Source organism: Passer montanus, unplaced genomic scaffold (genome assembly GCF_014805655.1).
Source record: "Passer montanus isolate IOZ18808 unplaced genomic scaffold, ASM1480565v1 scaffold1, whole genome shotgun sequence".
In the NCBI taxonomy this organism is placed as follows: domain Eukaryota; kingdom Metazoa; phylum Chordata; class Aves; order Passeriformes; family Passeridae; genus Passer; species Passer montanus.
The window spans coordinates 11,664,929-11,685,985 of record NW_024356504.1 but is presented as its reverse complement, the minus strand read 5'-3'; the positions used below and the strand labels follow the sequence as shown (position 1 = coordinate 11,685,985).

Here is a 21,057-nt window from a genome sequence, read left to right as displayed (position 1 = left end):
TTTAAGGATAACGAAAATTTATTATTGGCTGCTTGGTTGCCTATCTTCTGTTAAGCAAGAGGAGAAAGGAAGTGTAGGTACCAGAGGTGTCCCAGAGGGAATATCAGGTGACAGTTAATTTAAAAAAAAAAATGTTTCAGTAAGCCTTACACTGTTCATGGTGTAGTCTTTTTGAGGCAGTTCTATCATCTTTTCCCTGCCCTGTGTTGTGTTTTAAAGATCTTGTTTTGCATAGTGTTTTTTGACGCAGTTTCAAAGAGCCAAACTGGGATCTTTGGCCATATGCTTCACTGGGTAACTGGATTGTGTAGGGGACTTTTTCTGTAAGCTCTGCAGCATCACATGCAGAAACAATATTTGACTCTTCTTCCCTGTACAGGTTCATTTATAAAATATAATATGTAGGCAAAATGTTATACAAGATATTGGATGACCTGGGAATTTTACTCTGGTGTCTGAGTTTCTCAGTAATCTTAGGCAAGATGTTGTTTAATCTCTCTAATTTCTGTTAAGTAGAGAAAAATAATATTTACATCTGGAAGTATCCTAAAGGATAACAAGCAGAAAACGTCCATAAAAGCTGCTTTGCTACAGCCATGAGCTCCCATAATTCTTCTCTAAATTTAGTTGATTATTCTTATTTTTTAAAATTAATTCACAAAAATATTTGTCCTCTTCTCCTGCACCACAAGAATTGTGACTAGCAGGTCAAGAGAGATGATTTTCCCCCTCTACTCCACTCTCATGAGACCCTACCTAGAGTGCTGCATCCAGCTGTGGGGTGCCCTGCATGAGATGGGCATGGTCCTGTTGGACCAAATCCAGAGGAGGCCACAAAGATGAGGAGGGGGCTGGAGCGCCTCTCTTATGAAGACAGTCTGAGTTAGGGTTGCTCAGCCTGGAGAAGAGAAGGTCATAAGAGAGCTGACAGAACCTTCCCATATCTAAAGAGGGACTACAAGGAAGTCAGAGAGGATCTTTTTGCAAGAGGACAAGGAGGCATGGTTTTAAGGTGACAGAAGACAGGTTCAGATTACATTTTAGGAAGTATTCTTTACTGTGAGGGTGGTGAGTCACCGGAACAGGCTGCTCAGAGAAGTTGTGGTTGTCTCATCCCTGTGAGTATTCAAGGCCAGGCTGGATGGGGCCTTAGCAACCTGGAGTAGTGGAAGGCAGCCCAGCCCATGGCAGAGAGACTGGAATGAGATAATCTTCAAGGTCTCTTCCAACCCACACCATTCTATCACTCTATGATTCTACTATTCAAACTGTAGTTTCAAGACACTCTGAGAGACCCATACTGCTATCACATGTATATTCATAAATTTTGTTCTGAGGCATTTTCATTCTAAATTTATTAAAGAATGCAAATGCACACAGTAAAAACCAAAGACCTAGAAACAAAGAAGCATAGTAGCATATGAATAAATCATAGCAGAAATAATAAATGATTAATGCCACCATGAATTGTTAAATAAATATTTCTGTCAAATCATTGCATGGATTAACAGTATGGTTTCCTAGTTATCCTACCACTGGATGAGAGCAAGTCTAGCACAGGATTGCTACATGCTGCACCCAGGCTCTTTAAGTGACTATAGAGCTAAGTAAAGCAGATGAAGAAGGAAAAGAACCAGTAAACCTTCCCAATGCATTGAAGAAGCACTGAACTCAGTCCATGAACATATTGCAATTGCATGGACCAAATGCAAAATGCAAGTTATGCAGAAAATATTGGACCTTTTTCACCTCTGCTAAGAAGTCACAATATTTTTTGTGCTGTGTATTTCCAAGCTAACAGCAGATAGGTGACTATTGTACACTCACAGAAAGAATAAGTAACATATTCATAGTTTAGGTAACACCTTTCATCTCAGACAGAAGTACTGCACATCCAGAAAATTTGAACAAATAGTAATGTTTACATTACTGGTGAAAAAATATCAAAAGAGGTATAAGGGCTTGAGTGAAACTGAACAATTTTAAGGTAGATGGACACAGATATCTGTGTGAAAAATAGATGTGGAAGTTTGATGGTTGCAAACATTAATAAATTAGATGGTACTTTGCTGTGTCTCATGACCAAGTGTGCCTCATATGAAGTGTATGTATCTTTAAATGGTGTAGTGATATTCAGTACTAAATACTGTTGTGTCACTGCTGCTTTTGCAACAGAAGAATTAAAGTAAATCTTGTACTAACAAGGTTAGCTACTGCATAGCACCTTTCATGTTAAGAGAATTTCATAAACATTTAATAAAGTTCAAAATATAAATATAGTCCCAAATTACTTTGGGAACTTTAAAGCAAACTTTTACCTCATCCGTAAAACATCTTGTGTAAAACTATGGAAGATGGTACCTGATCAAATACAAAGTTGAAATATTTATTCCTAGGAAATACTATATGACATGAAAAAATATTATTTTGCTAAGGTGTTGCTGCACTCACTCCAGCAGTAATCCAGTGCTCAGCACACAGCCCTGAGAACTGAGTGGAAGATCACTCCTGCATCCTTAAGCCAGGAAGGATGTTGCAAATCTAGAAGCACATCAGCTCCTCATCTGCTGACAGACTTGAATATCTACTATGAATAGTGATTTAAGGGACTCATTGTATAAAGCATATTCAACATCAAAGTATGAAATTACATGAAAATGTAAAGAAGAAACTGAACCTGGATAATTGTATTGTAAACATTATTGTAGCCAGTGGAAGAAAAGGAAAGAGTTTGTAACATCTGTCTCTTTAGATCTAATCCAAATATACAATACAATGTTTTCCTTTTAAAAGGTAGTTTTGAACTAATTTTCAGATCTTTATCAACAAGGTTAATAACAGTATTGCACAGGAAAAACTGGGAAAGGAAAAGAAATGAGAAACATGAATCAGACTTGTAAGCAAAGGCCATATTCTTGTAACTGACTGTTTTTGCCCTGACTTTAAATCTGAATGATAGTGCACTCAAAATGAGGCAGAATTGCTTCAGCTTTAAAATTATTTTCACAGACTCTGTGGAAATTTCTTCTCTTGAAGTAACCTCTCCTGTCTCTCTTTTCTCCTGTGTATGAGTTCCATTGAAGCTGCCAAGCTATAACTAGCAAGTACATCTCTTGACTTTTCCTCTCTATTCATACCATTACTATGAGACATCTTAAGATGGGACCTCCTAAGGAGATTTCTGAATCTAAAACCAACTAAAAATAAATATTACACGAGTATTAATGAACAAATGGAATTTAAATTAACACTGACTTTCTGATAGTAGGCATTACCTAATTCCCCAAAAGACTTTAATGGATTTTCATATTTCAGTCATCTTGATGATTGTCTTCCTTATGCAGACATGAACAATTAAGAAGATTACGCCAGTACTGAAAGAAAGCTGAAGTGCTTTTGATTTGATGCAAACACAGCATTACATAAAGCTTTCATATATCAGCTTTACAAGGTACTTTTACATGTAAAAGATATTTTTACATGTCTTTTGAAGGAAGCTACCAAAGCACATTTGAAATAGGAACGGTGGGGAATACTAATAATACTTACCTTCTTGTCTTACTCCCTTTGTCTTTATTAAAGGTTTTTAAATTATGTAATATGACTATTTGTATATAATGCTGAATGATAAAACACTCTCTGTGAGACAGTTTCTAGTAAAGTAATGTGGTCTTATACAGAAAGTTTTTCTTTTTTTTTTCCTACATCCTCATATTCACCAAGTGTAATATTGAAACAGAACTTCTGCTAGTACTGGTGGAACCTGACAATTCAGATTATCAGAGTGTATTTTAATTTTTTTTTTGTTCCAGATATCCATCTGTCACTACAGAAGCTTCTTTGAGAGAAATGGGACTTCCTTGGAGTGCTAAGTGCGTTGCTGAGGCCATGAAGGGCTGAACTTTCATGAAGTTATCAAATAATTATATATCTTATTCAGCTACACATATTTACATACACAGCAACCCAAAATCTTCAAATGGTTAAAGAAAGTTATGCGTGTCCCGTGATGAAAATAGTAGAATAGACTTTTTCTCTTGTTTGTTAAGTAAAATTGTTTGGGTTTCAGGGAAATGATATTTATCAGATATTACCATCAAACAAGATTCACCAAAATTGAATACATATCTCTAACCTATAATTTCTTTTTAAGCTAGATATTAAAAGAGAGGAGGTATTTTTATAGTTCATTTTCCACGAAAATAATAAGAAATGGTATATAATCTTAAACCTCAGGAGCCTCTTCCTGCCAGTCAGTATATAATTACTTCGACATTGGTGGGTAATGCATTGTCAGAGCAACACTTAGAAGCACATAGATTTACTAAGAGCACGTTACTATCTTTAAAACTTAAATTACGGGTATACAGATTACTAAAGAAGATACTTACAAAGAAGATATTGACTTCTTTTAGCAAAAGCTAATGACAGAATATGTATTAAAAGTTGTGTAACCCTCTTATTTAAAATTTGCTATGAGATATTATTTCAGAAGACAGGAAATGCTATCGTTCAGCATTCTAGTGAGTTTGTGAGTTATTCATTGCTCTGGCAACACTAAGCTGCTGACAAGCACTTATATGTCTGAAAACAAAATATCAAGGGTCAAATTTCTTATAAGAGCTTAAATAATTGTGTGGTTTTTAGTAATCAAGAGTATATTTTTTATCGTCTGTTCATAGAGTGCCAATAAAAGAAGCAGGTTTTGTTCTTGTTGATGTTATCTCATCCTTCTTACATTTTTCATTATTATACATTTGGACTGGTTTGTTGGCTGTCAAATACTTTGATCAGATAAAGAAAAGCATAAAAGCTATAAGAATTTCTGAAGTGCATGGAGAGATAATGAAGTAGCTACATTCACGGTTTGGTTCTATGATTACAGTACTCACTGACATAACTGTCAGGAGTACAGGAGAAAGGAAGAAAAGATCCTTATGCATATTGTCATATTTAACTTTCAGTTTTGTGGTAAATATCTTTCCAGAATATGCAAAAAAAGCAAACTTTAGTTTCTAAAAAATCTGCATTTTGTAATTAGACCCCACAGTGTTTAAAAATGTATGAACTGCAATTGAAACTGCTCTGGTAAGGAGAAAAGCTTACTTTAAAAATTACCATCTTCCCTGTGGCTCTCCTTGTTTATGCCTAATGAGCACATCCCAGTCTTGTTCACTTAAAGGAGATATTTAGTCTTAGCATTCTGCCCAGGTTGCCTAAGTACTGCTCTCAACACCACTTTTAGGAAAGTTAAGTGTGTTACCCAAACTTCTATAAAATTTGGCCATCAATATTTTAATCAAAAATCCATTTGGCAAGGGTAGATGGAACAGATTGCATACATAGATACAGACAATCTGATGATACAAATTACATTTAATTAGTAAAACCAACCCATAAAAGCATGATCCAGATTTCTAGTGCCACCCATTCAATAAATGTTAGTTAGGCATGGAAAAAGGGTGGATTTATGACCATGGAGAAGTGAACAAACAACCTTGCCTTTGCTCAGACAGTAGCTGGATCTTAGATTAGACACTTTTTTATTTTACAATGCAGAAACTTATTTTATTTTTGGGGAATTGTAGCAAGACATGGTATGATCTTCATGATGATTCTTCACTAAATACTCTGGTATTTCAACAGAAACAACAACAAAACAAAAATAGCACAGAATCAGTGAGACAAAAGTAAGTCCTTTAGAAGCTCTACCTTGCCCATGCTATGCTAAATGAAGCTCATGTTTTGGAGAAAACAAGAAGTTTTATTTATGGGTTTAACCAGTATCCTGGTTCTAACTCTAAGAGAGTTAATTTTTGTTCTTAGTAGCTGACACACTGCTCTGTTTTGGATTTAATATGGGAATAATGTTGACAACACACTGATGCCTTGGTGGCTAAGTGATGTTTACCCTAAGTCATGGATTTTTCAGTTTCCCAGGCTCTCTCAGTGAGCAGGTGCACAAAAAGCTGGGAGGAAGCATGGCCAGGACAGCTGACCTGATCAGGCCAAATGCATAGTCCGTAGCATAGAACGTCATGGCCAGACTACAAACTGAGGAGCATTACCAGGAAGAGAGACTTATCATGGCTTGGGAATGGGTTTGGCATCAGTCAGCAGGCTGGGAGCAGTTGTGTTGTATCACCTGTTTTTCTTGGGTCTTCTTTCCCCGTATCTCTGTCTCTCCCTTCTTCTCTTCCTCCCTCTTTTTGTTTACAATTGCTATTAGTACTATGTCACTCCTGACTTTCCCCTCCATCCCACTGAGGGTTCAGGAAGGACCTGAACAGTTGCTGTATGATACTTTGTTGCCAACTGGATTATACTGTGACAACCAGGGAAATATGGAAATCTTTTTGGTGCTACTGAAAGCTCAATCCAGTGGAAAAAATACCTGGAATAGAAGCCTGTAAGCCTTGATCATTGTTTTCTAGATATATTGACTAATTTATCACACTGTGCAAACTGCAGTTTCCTTTCCTTACTGGATATTGTGGGTGTAAAGAAGTGAGAAAACAGACAGCACAATATATCTGCAAATAACTTTCCTAGACAAAACTCATTCTTCAAGCTTTTTTGAAAACCTGTAAGAAGGTTAGAGTCTGCATCCTATCCTAATAAAATTTGTCAAAATAAATTAGCTGGCCTCTAACAAGTTCTGCCAAATGGCCATGAGCCACAGGCTCTGATTTTTTTCTCAATTCTAAACCCAGCAACTAACAGCATCAGAGACTAAGACGCAGCAAAATGTGTTATTCTCCTTTGGTTATAGTCTTCCATTTGTAACTCACCTACGAACCTAGTGAAACTAAACTTCCTTGAACAGAACAAATTGGTACAAATGTGATCCAATATAATTCAGAAGTTATTTTTCTTCAAAAGAAAGGTTTCTTCATAATTAATAGAATTCATTTAGAAGGTAGAACGTTTTCAAAGATAGATACTTAGAATAGAAAAAAAATACAAAGCTGTGAAATGAAGAACTTTTCTTCCCATTTAATAAATGTTTCTCATTTATCAGTAGCAGTATAGTCAACAGCCTATCTGAAGCTGAACATACCCTTTCATGCCAGCTTCCAAGATATTGAGTAGTTACTGGAATTTCCATATTTACAAAGATGCTGCCTTAATGTAAAACTGGCAATTCTTTGAGTCAAAAAAGAAATTTTTATGCTTGTAAATAAACCTAAAGTATCTTAAGGACAATTTCACCATGTGCTACAATGCAAGATTTATACAATTGTCAAAGAAAAACAGACTTACCTAAGGTAAATCAAATATCAAGAAGAAGAAAAAACTGAGTTTTCTAAATACTATGAATATCAGGTAAATATTCATACTATTTCAGTACTTTATTTCAGATAGCTTTTTATTTTATAGTATATTTTTACACTTTAGATGGTTTTGGAAATTGAATGTTATAATTTATGGCTTAAACATCTTCATAAAGGACTTTTGCCTATTATAGCAAAACTGTACTAGAAAAGCTGCAGAGAAGACCACCACACCGTAAACAGGCCTTCTGACCCAGGCTACTCCTTGCCTGGGTCAAGAACCACTCCTTGATGAAGACAGTTCTCAGGTCTGGTCTCAGGGGGAAGAATACATCCACAGCTTGATGAAGCTTAGCACCGTCAGGGTGGAGACCACAGCCTCAGGGCTATCAGCTGCCAGGCTCACACAGACCCTCACACCTAAAGGGTGGGGGAACAGAGGTGTTGGGTGTGAGGTGAAAAAGCCTCTGGTCAGAGGCAGTGAACACCCCTCCTGCACTGTGCAGAGCTCAGCTGTGGGGCCGCTTCTCCCTGGGAAAAGCTGCATCCCCATGAAGGACAGCAGAAGTGTCATGGCCCATCAAAGGCCTCCCCCAAAGGCATCCTTAAATCCTGCAGCAGAGCACTGCAACATGATGCAAAATATCCTAAGTGTTGTAAGGGACAGTGTCAAACTGGCCCCCTTAGGGAAGGCACCTTGGATGTGCCCACCTGGCCCAAACATACATCAATCCACTGCATTCTGTACTTTTTGGTGTAGTGGCAGGGGGCACGGGGAGGGGGAACTCTCGCCACCAAGAAGACCAGATGGAAAGGGACAATGAGACATGGCTGGGACCCCAGGAAGGGCAATATGTTTCTACCTAACCCCTGTCACTCTCTCCCTGTCCCCCCACTCCCCACGCACAACTCTGTCTTTCTGTCTTTCTCTCTTCTCTCTTCTTTCTTCTTCTCTTTCTCTCTCTCTCTCTCTCCCCCTTTGCTTCTTTTACTATTACATGACATACAATTTTTTTTTTGGTGCCAACATCTAACCTCACTTGGTTTTAACAATATTTTTGGGTATATTTCAAACTTCTCAGGGTCTGATCCCTGTTATTCACAAATGCTTCATTTCCCTCACTCTTCTGTGTTTAAACTGGTTTGTAACAGATGGCCTGAACTAGCCACTTTTAATAAATACTTCCTAGAGATTTTCGTTGTGCTATGCTTATTGATTTTATGTTCAGTAACACCAACATCATCCATAAATATAATTTAAGGAGTGTTTCTCCCTTTCACTCCCTTCCTTTTTTTTTTTTTTTTGAAAAGCATTAACTCTGAACTATTCTGGGTTTGCCCTTCTTTATTGATCCTGTTACCAGTTACCAGCTGAAAGCATTATCCAAGTTCTAACACATAACAGGGAATAGATGAGAAAAATGACCTTCTTATTTGGCTTATTAATTTTGAAGGCATTCAGAATTCATCAAACAACACACTATGCTGACTGGGGTTAATGGTCTTTGCTTTTTCTTACTATTTCCACTACTTTAAAAAAAATGCTAAACCTTATCAGACCTCAACTAGAAAATATTTTCCTCAGTTACCACTACATCAAAAACAACTAATCCACATGCTTTTTTTCTCCCCCCACCCAGGACAAAATAATAATAACCTCATTGCTATTTCTTGTTAATATGCTTATTGACCTCATTTATAATTAGTGTTAGAACATAACTGCTTTATAATCATCATCATACTACCTGAAAATTGCAGGAATATTCTTTTAAAAATTTAGTTTCTTTGTCAATTTCTTTCATTAGTGATGTGTGGGAGAGTAGAAATTTCCTTGAAAAAACTAATCATCAGATTACCCACAAAATTTTCAGTTTGTATACTAGCCAGTATTACATTAAAAGAGAAAAGAATTTAAATTGTTAGCTGACACTTGCATTTTTTTCCTTTAGGAAAATTACTCTTAAGAGGTGTGACTATATAATTTCAGGTAAATGCTAAACATTGCCTGTCCAGGTTATGGCATTTTGTGACTAGATCCAACACTGGTCCTACAGTATATACATGTGAGGCACCTGGCACTAGAGCAGATTTCAGAATCCAGACCATTTGAGGGTAAGGGCACCTAGAGAGGGAGGGAGTCCTGAGTCTGTCCATAGTGCCCAGGGTTATTTTTGTGGCTTTTTTAACAGATGGTCATTTATGTAAGATAAGTAACAGTCAAATTACTCTGGAACTACAGTCCAGGACTGCCTCTTTCTAAGAGGTTGTCCTGAATGTTAGCTACACCAGTGGTGTTCTTGAAAAATAGCAGCTTTTTTTGACTCATGAGATCCACAGCATTCTGCCCTCTTCCATTCTTCTTTCTTTATGTCAGCTGCTATTGCTGTCTATATCTGGGAAAATATATACTCTCCTAAAGATAGAAACTGTCCTGAGTTAACATGGTAACCACTGGACCCTGATCTGACTTTGCAGTTGTGCTGTTTTGCAAAGGAGGCTGGGTTAGATGGCCTCTAGAGGTCTCTTCCACACTACACTTTTGTAAGGTTCTAAGGTTACATGAAAGAGGGACTATGACTTCTTTCACAGCTGTTTTAAGGCAACTCTGACTGTGTACGTGAAAGCTATTATTCCAGACTGTGCATGCCAAATGCATCAGAGGATCTCACAGCTCTTTGGATCTTAGTTGGGCTTGACTTGCAGTTCATGGTGAGACCGTTCTGGCGAGCATCAAAACTGCTGGTTTCAGCAGAGTAACCTACCAAGTTTAGAAACTTCCAAGGTCAATACACCATGAAGTGGGAGTTTGGGTGTTTATAGCTCTAGACCAGAGAAATGAGGCTTGCCTAAATGTGCCAGCACCTTGTTTTCAATAAGCTTTGCTTGCTTTGTAGAGTATTAGTTCTTACACTCAACTCCTTATTATCAGAACAAATTACAATGTCATCTGAAATCTGTTTTCTCACATTTCTTACCACTAGAAGAGGAATGTTGTTTTGGCAAACGAGCTAATATTAACAAAGGTCATATGCTTTATTCCATGTTAGCATCAAGGCAGTAAGTACAAAGAGATCACACAAAGTATTGATTACTCAAAACTGTAATTCATAGAAGACAGTGGACACTTTTTCTCAACTCAGCAAAATCAGGTAATCCCCTTTTCAGAAGAGCAGATCTTGGGGGAAGGACATGGTCTAATTAAGGATGCATCCAGGTTACATGCTGCAAAGCAGCTGGGCTTTCTGACTGCTCCATTTCTACCATATGTTGTGAAATCTTCTCAAAACACTGCAGCAGTTCAGATGCCTGAACTATTCAGCTGTCGCAAAAAGAAGAGACTCTACTGTAAGGAAGGAATGTTTTACCTTTCACAACTGTTGTGAATCTTATTTTTATTACTTGGTGCAACAGCAAATAATTATAATGAACATACTATGTTTTCTTCTGAAACTGATCAAAACAGTGAGCTTTATTTTCTGCTCCCACACACTTGGAATAGCTGTTTGCTCTGGTGAAAAAGATACTACTTTCCAGTTGTGGTGACACCGTGGCACAGGCTTAAATGGCCACAGTGGGACTGAGGTATTTTTACTGGTTTTAACCATGGTCTTTTTGCTTTTCTTGATTTCACAGAGTGTGTCACACCTTCTAAATTACAATGAAATTACACACATTTATACTATTTCTATAATTACATCTCTAGTAATTACAAAGCCTAATTATGTAATGACAATAAAAGATGAAATTTTATTGCATGAGGGTGCTAACTATTATTGTAAAAAAAGGGAATGACTCCTGTATAAGATGTGTCAATTCACAAATAACAGGAAAAAGAAGCTTCTCATTTCAGAGTAAATTTAAACTTTCCATACATTAACTGGGAAATGTTGGCGCTGCTTACCCCCTAATTTCACTATTATATGTATCTCTTGCTGTGTAATTGGAAGGCATCCAAATTGTTTCCCCTTTATTGAGAATTTTCTGCATTATTCAGAATGGAAAATGAACAGCTTTGAAATGTTATATGTATGTGAGTTATTGCAGGATGTAAACAGCACAGTGTGTCAGCTGAATCAGACTGCTGAAAACATATAGATCAATAATTTGGTTTATTTTTAGGTCTTATATTGCCCCTCTCTGTCCTAGATGCTGGTAGACTTCTTCTAGCCTGAAAACCTGAAGGTCAGTTTGAAGTCATGATCATATAATAGTTCTTTTTATATCAACAGCTTTATTGGCCTTGGGAGGATATTTTTACTTATTTCTTAATCTTTTGGGGAATAAAATAGGGTCTGGCCAGATTACAAAAACATGCAGTGAAACTACAAGGTCTATCACTTCATACATGGTCCCCAGCCTCCCCCCCCCACACCCCCCTCACCAGCAGCTCTATTTTCAGAAGATTTGTGGGTGTTCAGCATGTCTGCAAATCAAATCACAATATTCTGTGTAGCCTGTCAAGGTATATATTTATCATTTCATCAGCCATATGACCAGTTTGGGTATATATATGTTTTCTAGAGGTGGGTGGATAATGAAACTCTTCTGAAAATTATTATTACAAGAAGTTAAAAGATTAAAGAGTTTTACTTTCCTGTAAGTCATTTATTGAGACAAATAATGGACATTAAGAAATGATGAACATTATGAAATAGTGAATATTGGCCCTTTCAAACCATATTCTGTATTTCTTCAGACTGATGAATTTCAAGAAGATAAATGATCTCTGAACACTAGTGATCAAAAGCAACAACACAGTTTTTCTTAAACAACACAATAGAGACCAGTAATTTACATTTTATTAACTGGAACAGTTATTTGTAGACAGTATTAAGTTATGGGCATTCAGGAATTCTCTCTTTTCTTTAATAAGAAAGCACAGATACTGACTATTCTTGTCTTCATGAGTCTGTTTGCAATGGAGTTCACAATTTTGCAGCTGTACATTAGTGGAAACTGATGTCCAAGAAGCTTTAAAATAAATCAGTATTTAAACAAAAGATAAATCAGTTCCTGTTGTTTGCACATTGAAATTTTAAGGCCAGAAGTCCCCTTTATGAATTCATAAAAAATGCTAAGGGACAGATGTCAGACTTTTGCCCTACTGCTTTCTTTAATAAAAGTCTACTTTTGTGCCTCTAGGAAGACTTGTCTCTTTCTAACCATCAGTGTCAGGACCCCAACTGAACCTGTCAGTACAAAAGAGTGCAGAAATTGCACTGTCCTCCTGAACACACTGTAAAAAAAAGAAATAATGGAAAAAACTAAGTTGAGATTCATCTAGAAGAGAGTGACATTAACACCTCTGGAAACTATAAAGAAAAACATTTTAAAAAACAATTTTTTCTTAAGTGGAATGGAAATGTAAATATAATTTACATTTGGAACTGGAATATAACAATGCCAATTTATCAATCAGGGCTATCTGGCAGCTAGACCTGGACTAATTCTCTGAGTAAAAGTCAATGTTATGAAGAAGCAAGCATCCAGAAAATGTTATTCTTTTTGGCATTACCCAAGGAGTTATGATCAGTGAAGCCCCAGGTGAAAATTCAGGCAAAGCAATCAGGGAATCTACTTATTCAGGACCATCACATGTGCAGCACTTCACCGCAAGCTATATCTTAAGGCATTTTTCATCTCTACATAATGTCCTGAACCCTCCTGTTAAGTAGAAAAACAGTATTGGAAGGTTTCTTGCAGTAAAATGTATAACCTAGATTTTGCTCTTAATGTATAAACTACTGTCCCACAGCATCTCCTCTTTCTTCTAAAATGATTTGCTAAACTTTATTCTATTTTCTATTTCTAATTCATTCCACTAAAATCTTTCTACTAAAGTATCTTACTCCTCTTTAAATGTTTTCTCGAAGTGCATCACTTCCTCTAAACACAGTGGCCAATGACTATTTTATTTACTTTATTCATTATTCTTCCTCTTTCCTCTGAAGGTGGCTATGTGCCATCCTTTCCTTTTTCACTCTCTTCAAGACCCGAATTACATCTCCAGCTTGTGGATATTAAAGAAGTTACAGAGCTGTTGTCTTTGGAAAGAACTTGTTGCATTCTGTGATGCTGATACTTGATATATTACTGATACACTAGAGAGAATCCAGACTGCATGATCCAACAGAAAAGCTCACTGATGTATTTTGCATTGCACCATGAGGAGCCACAGTAGTGGAATTGTCATATTTTAACACCAGGACCAAATTTCTCAGCAAAACTGAGGAAAGGCATAAAGATAGATAGAAAATAAGGACTACAAAAGGAGAAATGGATGGGTGTATATTTGAATGCTACAATATGTGGCCTTTAATGTCATCAAGTCCTGCAATCCAGAAAATACAGCATGTTATGTACTCCTTCACTACATTCTCAGGGTCTTTCTAGCAACACTTAGAATTTCTGCTCTAACTTCTTTCATTAGAAGATGGTTTCAGAGTGTCACAACTCTGATTAAGGGTGACCTTTAAACTTACCATGGCTGTTTTATACTCATTTGCTCTTTTACTGATATTGCCCCATGGATTAAATAGGTCATATTCCCCTCGGTGTATTTTTGATGCTGTTTGAGAGATTTCCTTATCAGAGACTGTGCTAGCATGAGCATTTTTAACTACCTGGTTTAACATTTCCACTATATTTTATTCTCAACACTGCGCTCAAATCTTCCAAGGACACTTTTGCATTGTTTTGCAGATATATTGCTAATGGATCTATGGCCTAAGAAAAGATTTATGAATAAATTTATAGTCAGACATGAAGCAGAAACTTCAAAGAGCTGACTCTTACAACATATATTAAAACCACTGAGAATAGAAACATAAACAGGACTAAAATTAGCCACTTAAAACTTCTAAATGTCTATTTACAATCTAATTAATGAATCTCTAGTTAACTAGATTCTTGACCATTGTAATACTATAGATGTACACTTATTTATACCTCCTAGGAGTTTTTACCTGTATCTAATTCTAGCATTTAGGATGCAGCAGCAACAAAAAATATTGATAAGTGAATGTAATAACAGAAAAAGCAGCAGCTGCAGGGAACTATTTCCAATTATAATGAATGATATGGCATCAAAGTTTGCTATGCAAATTGTGCTCTGCACAGTGGTTGAGATTGTTCTAGAAAAGGACATAAACCAATGTCAAATTAAATTGGAAGGCTTTGTGAAGTGTAAAGATTTTATAGAGCATTTCAAATTTAATTTTGAATTTAGTAGGTATCAATTTTCATGGAAAGATTAGCTGATCCATGTAATTTCCATTGGACTTTTCATAAAATCTAAATTATTTGGAGAATAAACATAAATTAAAAAAAAACTTCTGCCCTCAACAGCATCACTAGTACATAGAAGCTCAGCATCCTAGTACTAATTAGCCAGTCAGAATTAAAAAAAAAAAACCAAACAAAAACCAAACCCTACAAAAATAAAGAAAAACTCCCAAAAAGCCTACCTTGCCTCATGCTTATATAACTGATAAAAATTAGTCTTTTTTATGTAACTTGACTTTTTGCCATATTATCTATGAAAAGATGTCTATATATAACTACTATGAATAATTTAAAACATATCAAAATGGATCCAGAAGAGATTATATCTTTCAAAACTGACCACAGAAGAAAGGACAATGGTTACAGATTCAAGCTAGCTCTTAAAGACAAAATATATGAAAGATAAAAATCCAATTACTTTTTAGGCACTAACTGATCTCAAAATAGAAATGATAGAACTTTTATCTCTATTTCTTTAGGAGGATGTACAATACATCCCTTTTTATATCTGTCAAAGGGAGTAGGAACATGGACCCTGTCTGGCAAAGCACCAATGTAGAGAAGCTGCAGTTTGGTCAGCACTTGGGGACATGATTTAGTCGTGGACTTGTCCATGCTGGGTTAATGGTTGGGCTTGCTGGTTTTAAATTGTATAATTCTATGATTCTAAGCCCAAATATACTCTTGGCAAGAACTTCCTTATGGAATATCTATCTGCATTCTACTACAAAGCACTTCTTTCCTCTTTCAGTCTGTCTGGGCATTTAAGTGCCAACCCTCTGCTTACTAACCCTATAAAAGTTATTTGGAATACTGTCATCTCTTAGTATTTTTCTCAATATGTTCCACATTCTTAGCCTGTCCCAGTCACTTTCCACATAAGATTGTAACACAAATGTAATAATATTGAAATTAGCTGAAAAATTCCTTTGACTTCAGAGGGTACTGCATCTATCTTAGAGTGAAGAGACAGCTTTTTAAAATGATTTTCAGTTTTGTTTCAATTTTATGCCTTGTTCACAAGATATACCGTACACCCAGTCCAAACGTACCTGCTTTTCATTTTGACAGCCTTATGGATGCACAGATGTGGAAAAAGATACCCATAAGGAAGAGCATTATGAAGAGCCAAAGAACTTGAACAGAAATTATGAGATGTAATTATGATAGAGTGCCACAATAACCTACTATTTGTTATCATGTTGTGCCTCACACTAATCAGCAATTCATAATGCTGAGACAAAATTATGAAGAATGAAACTAACATTTATGAATGACAGGATTCACTGAAATTAATGGTCTTATTCGGGACACATGATGCTTACAAGATTCCTTTTCCATTAAAAAATAGGGATTTCTTTGTTAGCAGTATCATCTAATGTTATAGACTACCTCATAAGAAACTGAATTGAAGCTAAATTAGATAATGTTTTAAAGCCTTCAAATTATCCTGGAGATAGCCAAGCCACCCATTAAAAGAGTAAGAATCTATTGAATACATTGAAAAAAAAAAGAAAATGAACTGAAATAACGTGTATTACCTTACCTGTGTAACCTTCTCTGTTACATTGTGCGTTCGGTCTTTCACTTTAGGTGCAATAATTGCTTTCTCTGAAGAAGGAGGAGATGAAGATTTTTTTTCACTTTTGATATCGGAAAAGTTCAGTGTGAGTTGAGGAATTTTGTTGATTGTACTGTATTTGTTGAGATTCGAATCTGATGTGGATCCCAACAGACTTGACTTGATATGATTAAAAGGCCCTGAAAAATCAGAACACACATTTAGTATCTGGGAAATTAAGGGAAATAAATTATCATTAATGTTGAGATGGGATATGTTAAAAGAGTGATTAAAATTATTTTTTTGCATACTAGTTGTTAATAATAAAATTATCTACATTTAAAAAATAACAATTTTTCTAATAAGATTGAAATCTAATATTGGCTATAAATATAACATTTCCTTTACATATAACCCTCAATATTTTTTTGTAAAGTTGATGGATTTGAAATTGCATAATGCAGCTATCCTTACTTGTTTTCATGTTACTGGGAATGCTGGTGTGCTCTTATTATAGTTCTGGCTGAATTTAAAGACTATATGCTCATTTGTTTATAAGAGCGGAAATAGGACACGCACGATTATGTAAGAGTGCCTGCAATTAGCAAAGGCTCTGTTATCACATCCCTACCTTGCTCATGCTCACATGATAGTTCAAAGAAACTGGAAAATTGAGTAGACTCTCAAATTATGTTTCTTCAATTGTCGTTACTAACAAAATATTGGAAACTATAGGGATACTGTATATACCTGTATGACCTATATAACTATGGGTAGAATATCAACAGAGTACATATAGCCGTCTTATACTATTTTAGTGTATCATTTAAATTATATAGAATGTACTTCATGAGGTACATATTCTTTATAATTATTCTTTTCATACACACAGAGTTGCTTGAACAAGAAAGCAATATAACTGACCAGAATACTTGTTTTGTACTGTCATCATAAGGTTCATTGGGAAGACAAAAGTATTCATTGCAAGGAAAAGTTGCTTTTGAGAACAATATTGGAAAAAGAACTATAAAAATGTTTAGACAGTGAGAACTAAATCTACTTAGGGATTTAAGAAAAAATCCAGGTCTTGCAGTCAGTAGTAACGTACATAAAGTGTGAGATTGAAGGGTATTAGATCCACATGAGAACCTGATTTAAAGTTGCCTTAATTCTATTAAGGGCAACAATGTGATGCTTTTCTCTTTTTCTTCTTTTTGAGGTTTTCTTTTGTCTCCCTCAGAGGAAAACAAGAATGTGTATGTCGATTCAGGAACAGTCAGTGGGATAGGATTAGGCCTGTGGGGTAAATGCAAAGTCAACGGTGGAACAGTTGATTTTATTTTCAAGGTGAGAACAAATGAAATTCAAAGCAACCAGCTGCTTGGGGATGGCTGTGGGGAAATGCTTTATGCTGTGTTGATTTTTTTTTTTTTGGCAAAATTCTTTAAGTGAGGGCTGAATTTCCATCCCACCTGGCTTCAAATTCTTTTTGAAGAAGCAGACATTTTATTTTATTTTGAAGCTTATAAGGATCTATACATGTTTTCTCTCTCCTAGACTCATGATAATTGCATATTAATCTGAGCCACAGATTACTGTTACTATTACACAGATTACTGTTACTATCTCTATTACTCCATTTCAAATTTTGTCACTGTGCAGAAAGGAATTTAAGATGACAAGGGAGGGCATGATGCTGTAGTCTAAAAGTTTGGGTACAAAGAATTTGTGCCTGAGTTCTCTAACCATTAAACTGCAAAACAGTGCTTCTTTTTCTCTAGTATATATTTTTTGTGGAACAGCGTCATTGGAAAAGGGAAGAAAGCACTATCTTTCACCTGCAAGGAATGGTAAAAAAGCCTGCTACTGAGGGCACCACTAAGGGATTGTGATACTATATTTAAATGCCTTTTTGCTCAGGTGGGACCTGAATCTATCTTTCGCATCATCTATATGAGTCTACTAAATATTAGTGCTCAAAATATATCAGGGCTCACAATCTTCTCACAAACGAGCAAGGTGGCTAATCTGGCTGGTGTGTGCTAATAGACATGTGGTTGGATTGCAGTTTCCAGCCCTGCTTCCCTGTTATTTTGAGCAATAGTTTCTGAGTATTGAATCAGACATAAGCAGGATTTCAAGTTGAAACCATCTGTCAGATTAACAAGATTCTTCATACCTTACGAATTCTAAGGTAAGAGGAAACTAAGATAGCTTAGGCAAATCTGTGATTAGATAGTAGGCAAGATTTTGTTTTATTAATAACTTCGTAGATACTTAAATTGCATTGAACTTCTGGTTTCTGGGATTTACATCTTTTATCGCTTCCATTCCAAAGGGGATTACTCTCTCTTTTGCTACCTAATACTCATGCCCTAGAGCATGATATTAGGCTTAAGCTCATTGCACATGAGAATAGAACATCGCTTCTTTTCCCCCACCTTTTTTTGCTTTAGAAAGTGGTGAAAGGAATAATACACCTCATTGACAATGGTAATTGATTGAAAGACAGTATTAGCTCAAGTACAGCCCAGGCTGGCAGAAATTGAGTTGATACTTTACAGCTGGTGGACCATTGCTATACTGTCATAGAAGGAAGAGGGAAAAGGGGGCCATAACAAATCACAATCACAATTGATACTAATTGGCACCCTGATTGACAGTTTCAGCAGAGAGGCAGAGAACTGAATAAGCAGGGAGAATGACTTGCTTCTGCCTAGCCTAAAAAGGAGAATCAGGTTAAGTTTGAAATCCCCATTTTGATGGTAGGATTTCATTGTCCTTGCTTACACAATGCATTACTAGGAGAAATTATTTCATTCTCCTGAGCTGCCAATTCATCATCTTTCACCAGCAGTAAATACATTTATAAAATCTATTGTACAGCACAGAAACTGCATGTTTTTCCCCCAAGATTCTGCCAACATATACATGAAGCAAATGCAATGATCTTGCAGTCCACAAATTGTTTTACAGAACCTATGTCATGCACTGCATGCAGTTTGGAGAGATTTTACCAGGTACACACACTTTTTGCATCATGCATGAAGTCACAAACCAGTTTTCCCACAGATACATATATGGCAATTAAACTGAACACTTTAGTAAGTGATCTTCAGAAATGGAGGAAGTAATTTACAGATTATGTTCAAATTGCTTCTAAAACATGTAGCTCAATGCTGGTGAAAAGACACAGTTTTGTAATTGCATTAATATTATTTAAACATGAAATTGGCAATGAAGTTCATGCATGCACATTTTGATGCTACAGGAAGCTTGAAACCATACCCCCTGCCATCCAGGAACGTGAAACTAGTTTTAAAGAGACAAAAGAGGAACAAGTGAAGATACTTCCACAAGGGTCCTGATTTTCAGTTATTTATTTTTGAGAGAGTTAACTGAAAACTAAGTACCTGGTAACAATGGATCATTTGCTAATGTCCTCATACAATCACACATCCTTTTACAGGTAAAACTCCTGGTAGCTTCAACAGAAGTTTTGACTGCTTAAGGACAACAGCACTGAGTTAAATAACTATGATATGTTGTTCTACCTCCCTCCCTTCCTTTTTTTAAATTAGCAGATAATTAAATCAACAGGCTGTTTAACTATGCCTTCACTTTTTCCAGTGATACCTCCCTCCCTTCCTTTTTTTAAATTAGCAGGTAATTAAATCAACAGGCTGTTTATGCCTTCACTTTTTCCAGTGTTTCGTAGTTAGTGCTTTGAGACAAGAATTACATGAATAACTATGTGTTTAACAAATATAATTTATGTAATTATGACCGTAGAGAGAATGTTGCATTTGAACATTTCATACAGCAGGCAAAGTAACGTGCCAAAAAGTGTGGCTGATTGAAACACTGGAAGGTACAGTCTAGATGTATACTTTACCTTTGACATTGCGACCATTGTCTGGTTTTCAGCATAATAAAAGTGGAGAAAAAGACAAAAAAAAGACAACTAAAATCTACATCAGAAAAAGCAGAAAATATGGCTTCAAAGTGTGCATGGCTTGAATTGAAATATTATTGCACCTCCTTGACTGTATTATGAAGACTTTAAGTGAAGGTGAAGTCACTCTGATAATTGAGATAAAGTGTAAAAGTGTCTAGAGTAGATCAGCAGGCAGTAGGACTGGCTTTATCTAACTTGCCTTAATAGAAACATGATAAAATTCTTTCTCCACAAGTCTGGCAATGGGTTGCAGGAAAAAAATATTTCTTCTTAGCAAAAGTGCCAAGAAGAAATAATTAGTCCCACATAACTGAGAGAAGCTGAGGCAGAAGGGCAGGGTGGCAGCACAGGAGTTCCGGCACAGACCCCCAGGCCCCGCCATGCCCGCCTGCACTCACGTGAGGAAGCACTTTTAACAGGGCAGCGACCTAAGCAATGCCCTCCTGAGCAAGTGCTGGAGAAAGATACACCTTAAACCTTTTTCAGCTCTTAGGTGCCTTTCCACAAGGAAACATTGGCAAAGTTTTCTCTCCTCACAGGCTCACCTGGCCCTGAATCCTCTCGTGAGATCAAACCTTTTCGGGGATAATATTATTATTGCTGCTGTTACCTGAGCAAGTGCTGGAGAAAGATACACCTTAAACCTTTTTCAGCTCTTAGGTACCTTTCCACAAGGAAACATTGGCAAAGCTTTCTGTCCTCACAGGCTCACCTGGCACTGAATCTCTCGTGAGATCAAACCTTTTCAGGGAGAATATTATTATTGCTGCTGTTATCACCATTTTAAAGAAGCCACACAGGTGCAGAGGTAGACACTGCCATGCTGGTTCATGTGATAACAATGTGATCCACCAGGCACCGTCCCCTTGTGTTGTGCCCTGCGGCCCTGAGGGCGTGAGGCGGGTCTGGCAGGGAATGGGGCCTTCCTCCTGGTGCGGATACCTGCTGTGCCCGGGTTACCAGCTCCCACATGTGCTTTG

General features: G+C 36.5%; 1 protein-coding gene across 3 annotated transcripts in view; it reads right to left on the bottom strand.

The window, feature by feature from the left end:
- KCNH7 (potassium voltage-gated channel subfamily H member 7) overlaps positions 1–21,057 on the bottom strand; it is a 207,960-nt gene that overhangs the window by 43,560 nt on the left and 143,343 nt on the right. For 2 of the 3 annotated variants that reach the window (XM_039702380.1, XM_039702399.1), the window contains 2 exons: positions 19,408–19,431; positions 16,105–16,319 (listed from right to left, as the gene is read on the bottom strand). In XM_039702380.1, the coding sequence (XP_039558314.1) occupies positions 16,105–16,319; positions 19,408–19,431 (239 nt within the window). The remainder of the gene's footprint in view (positions 1–16,104; positions 16,320–19,407; positions 19,432–21,057) is intronic. The other variant, XM_039702390.1, reaches the window with a different exon arrangement.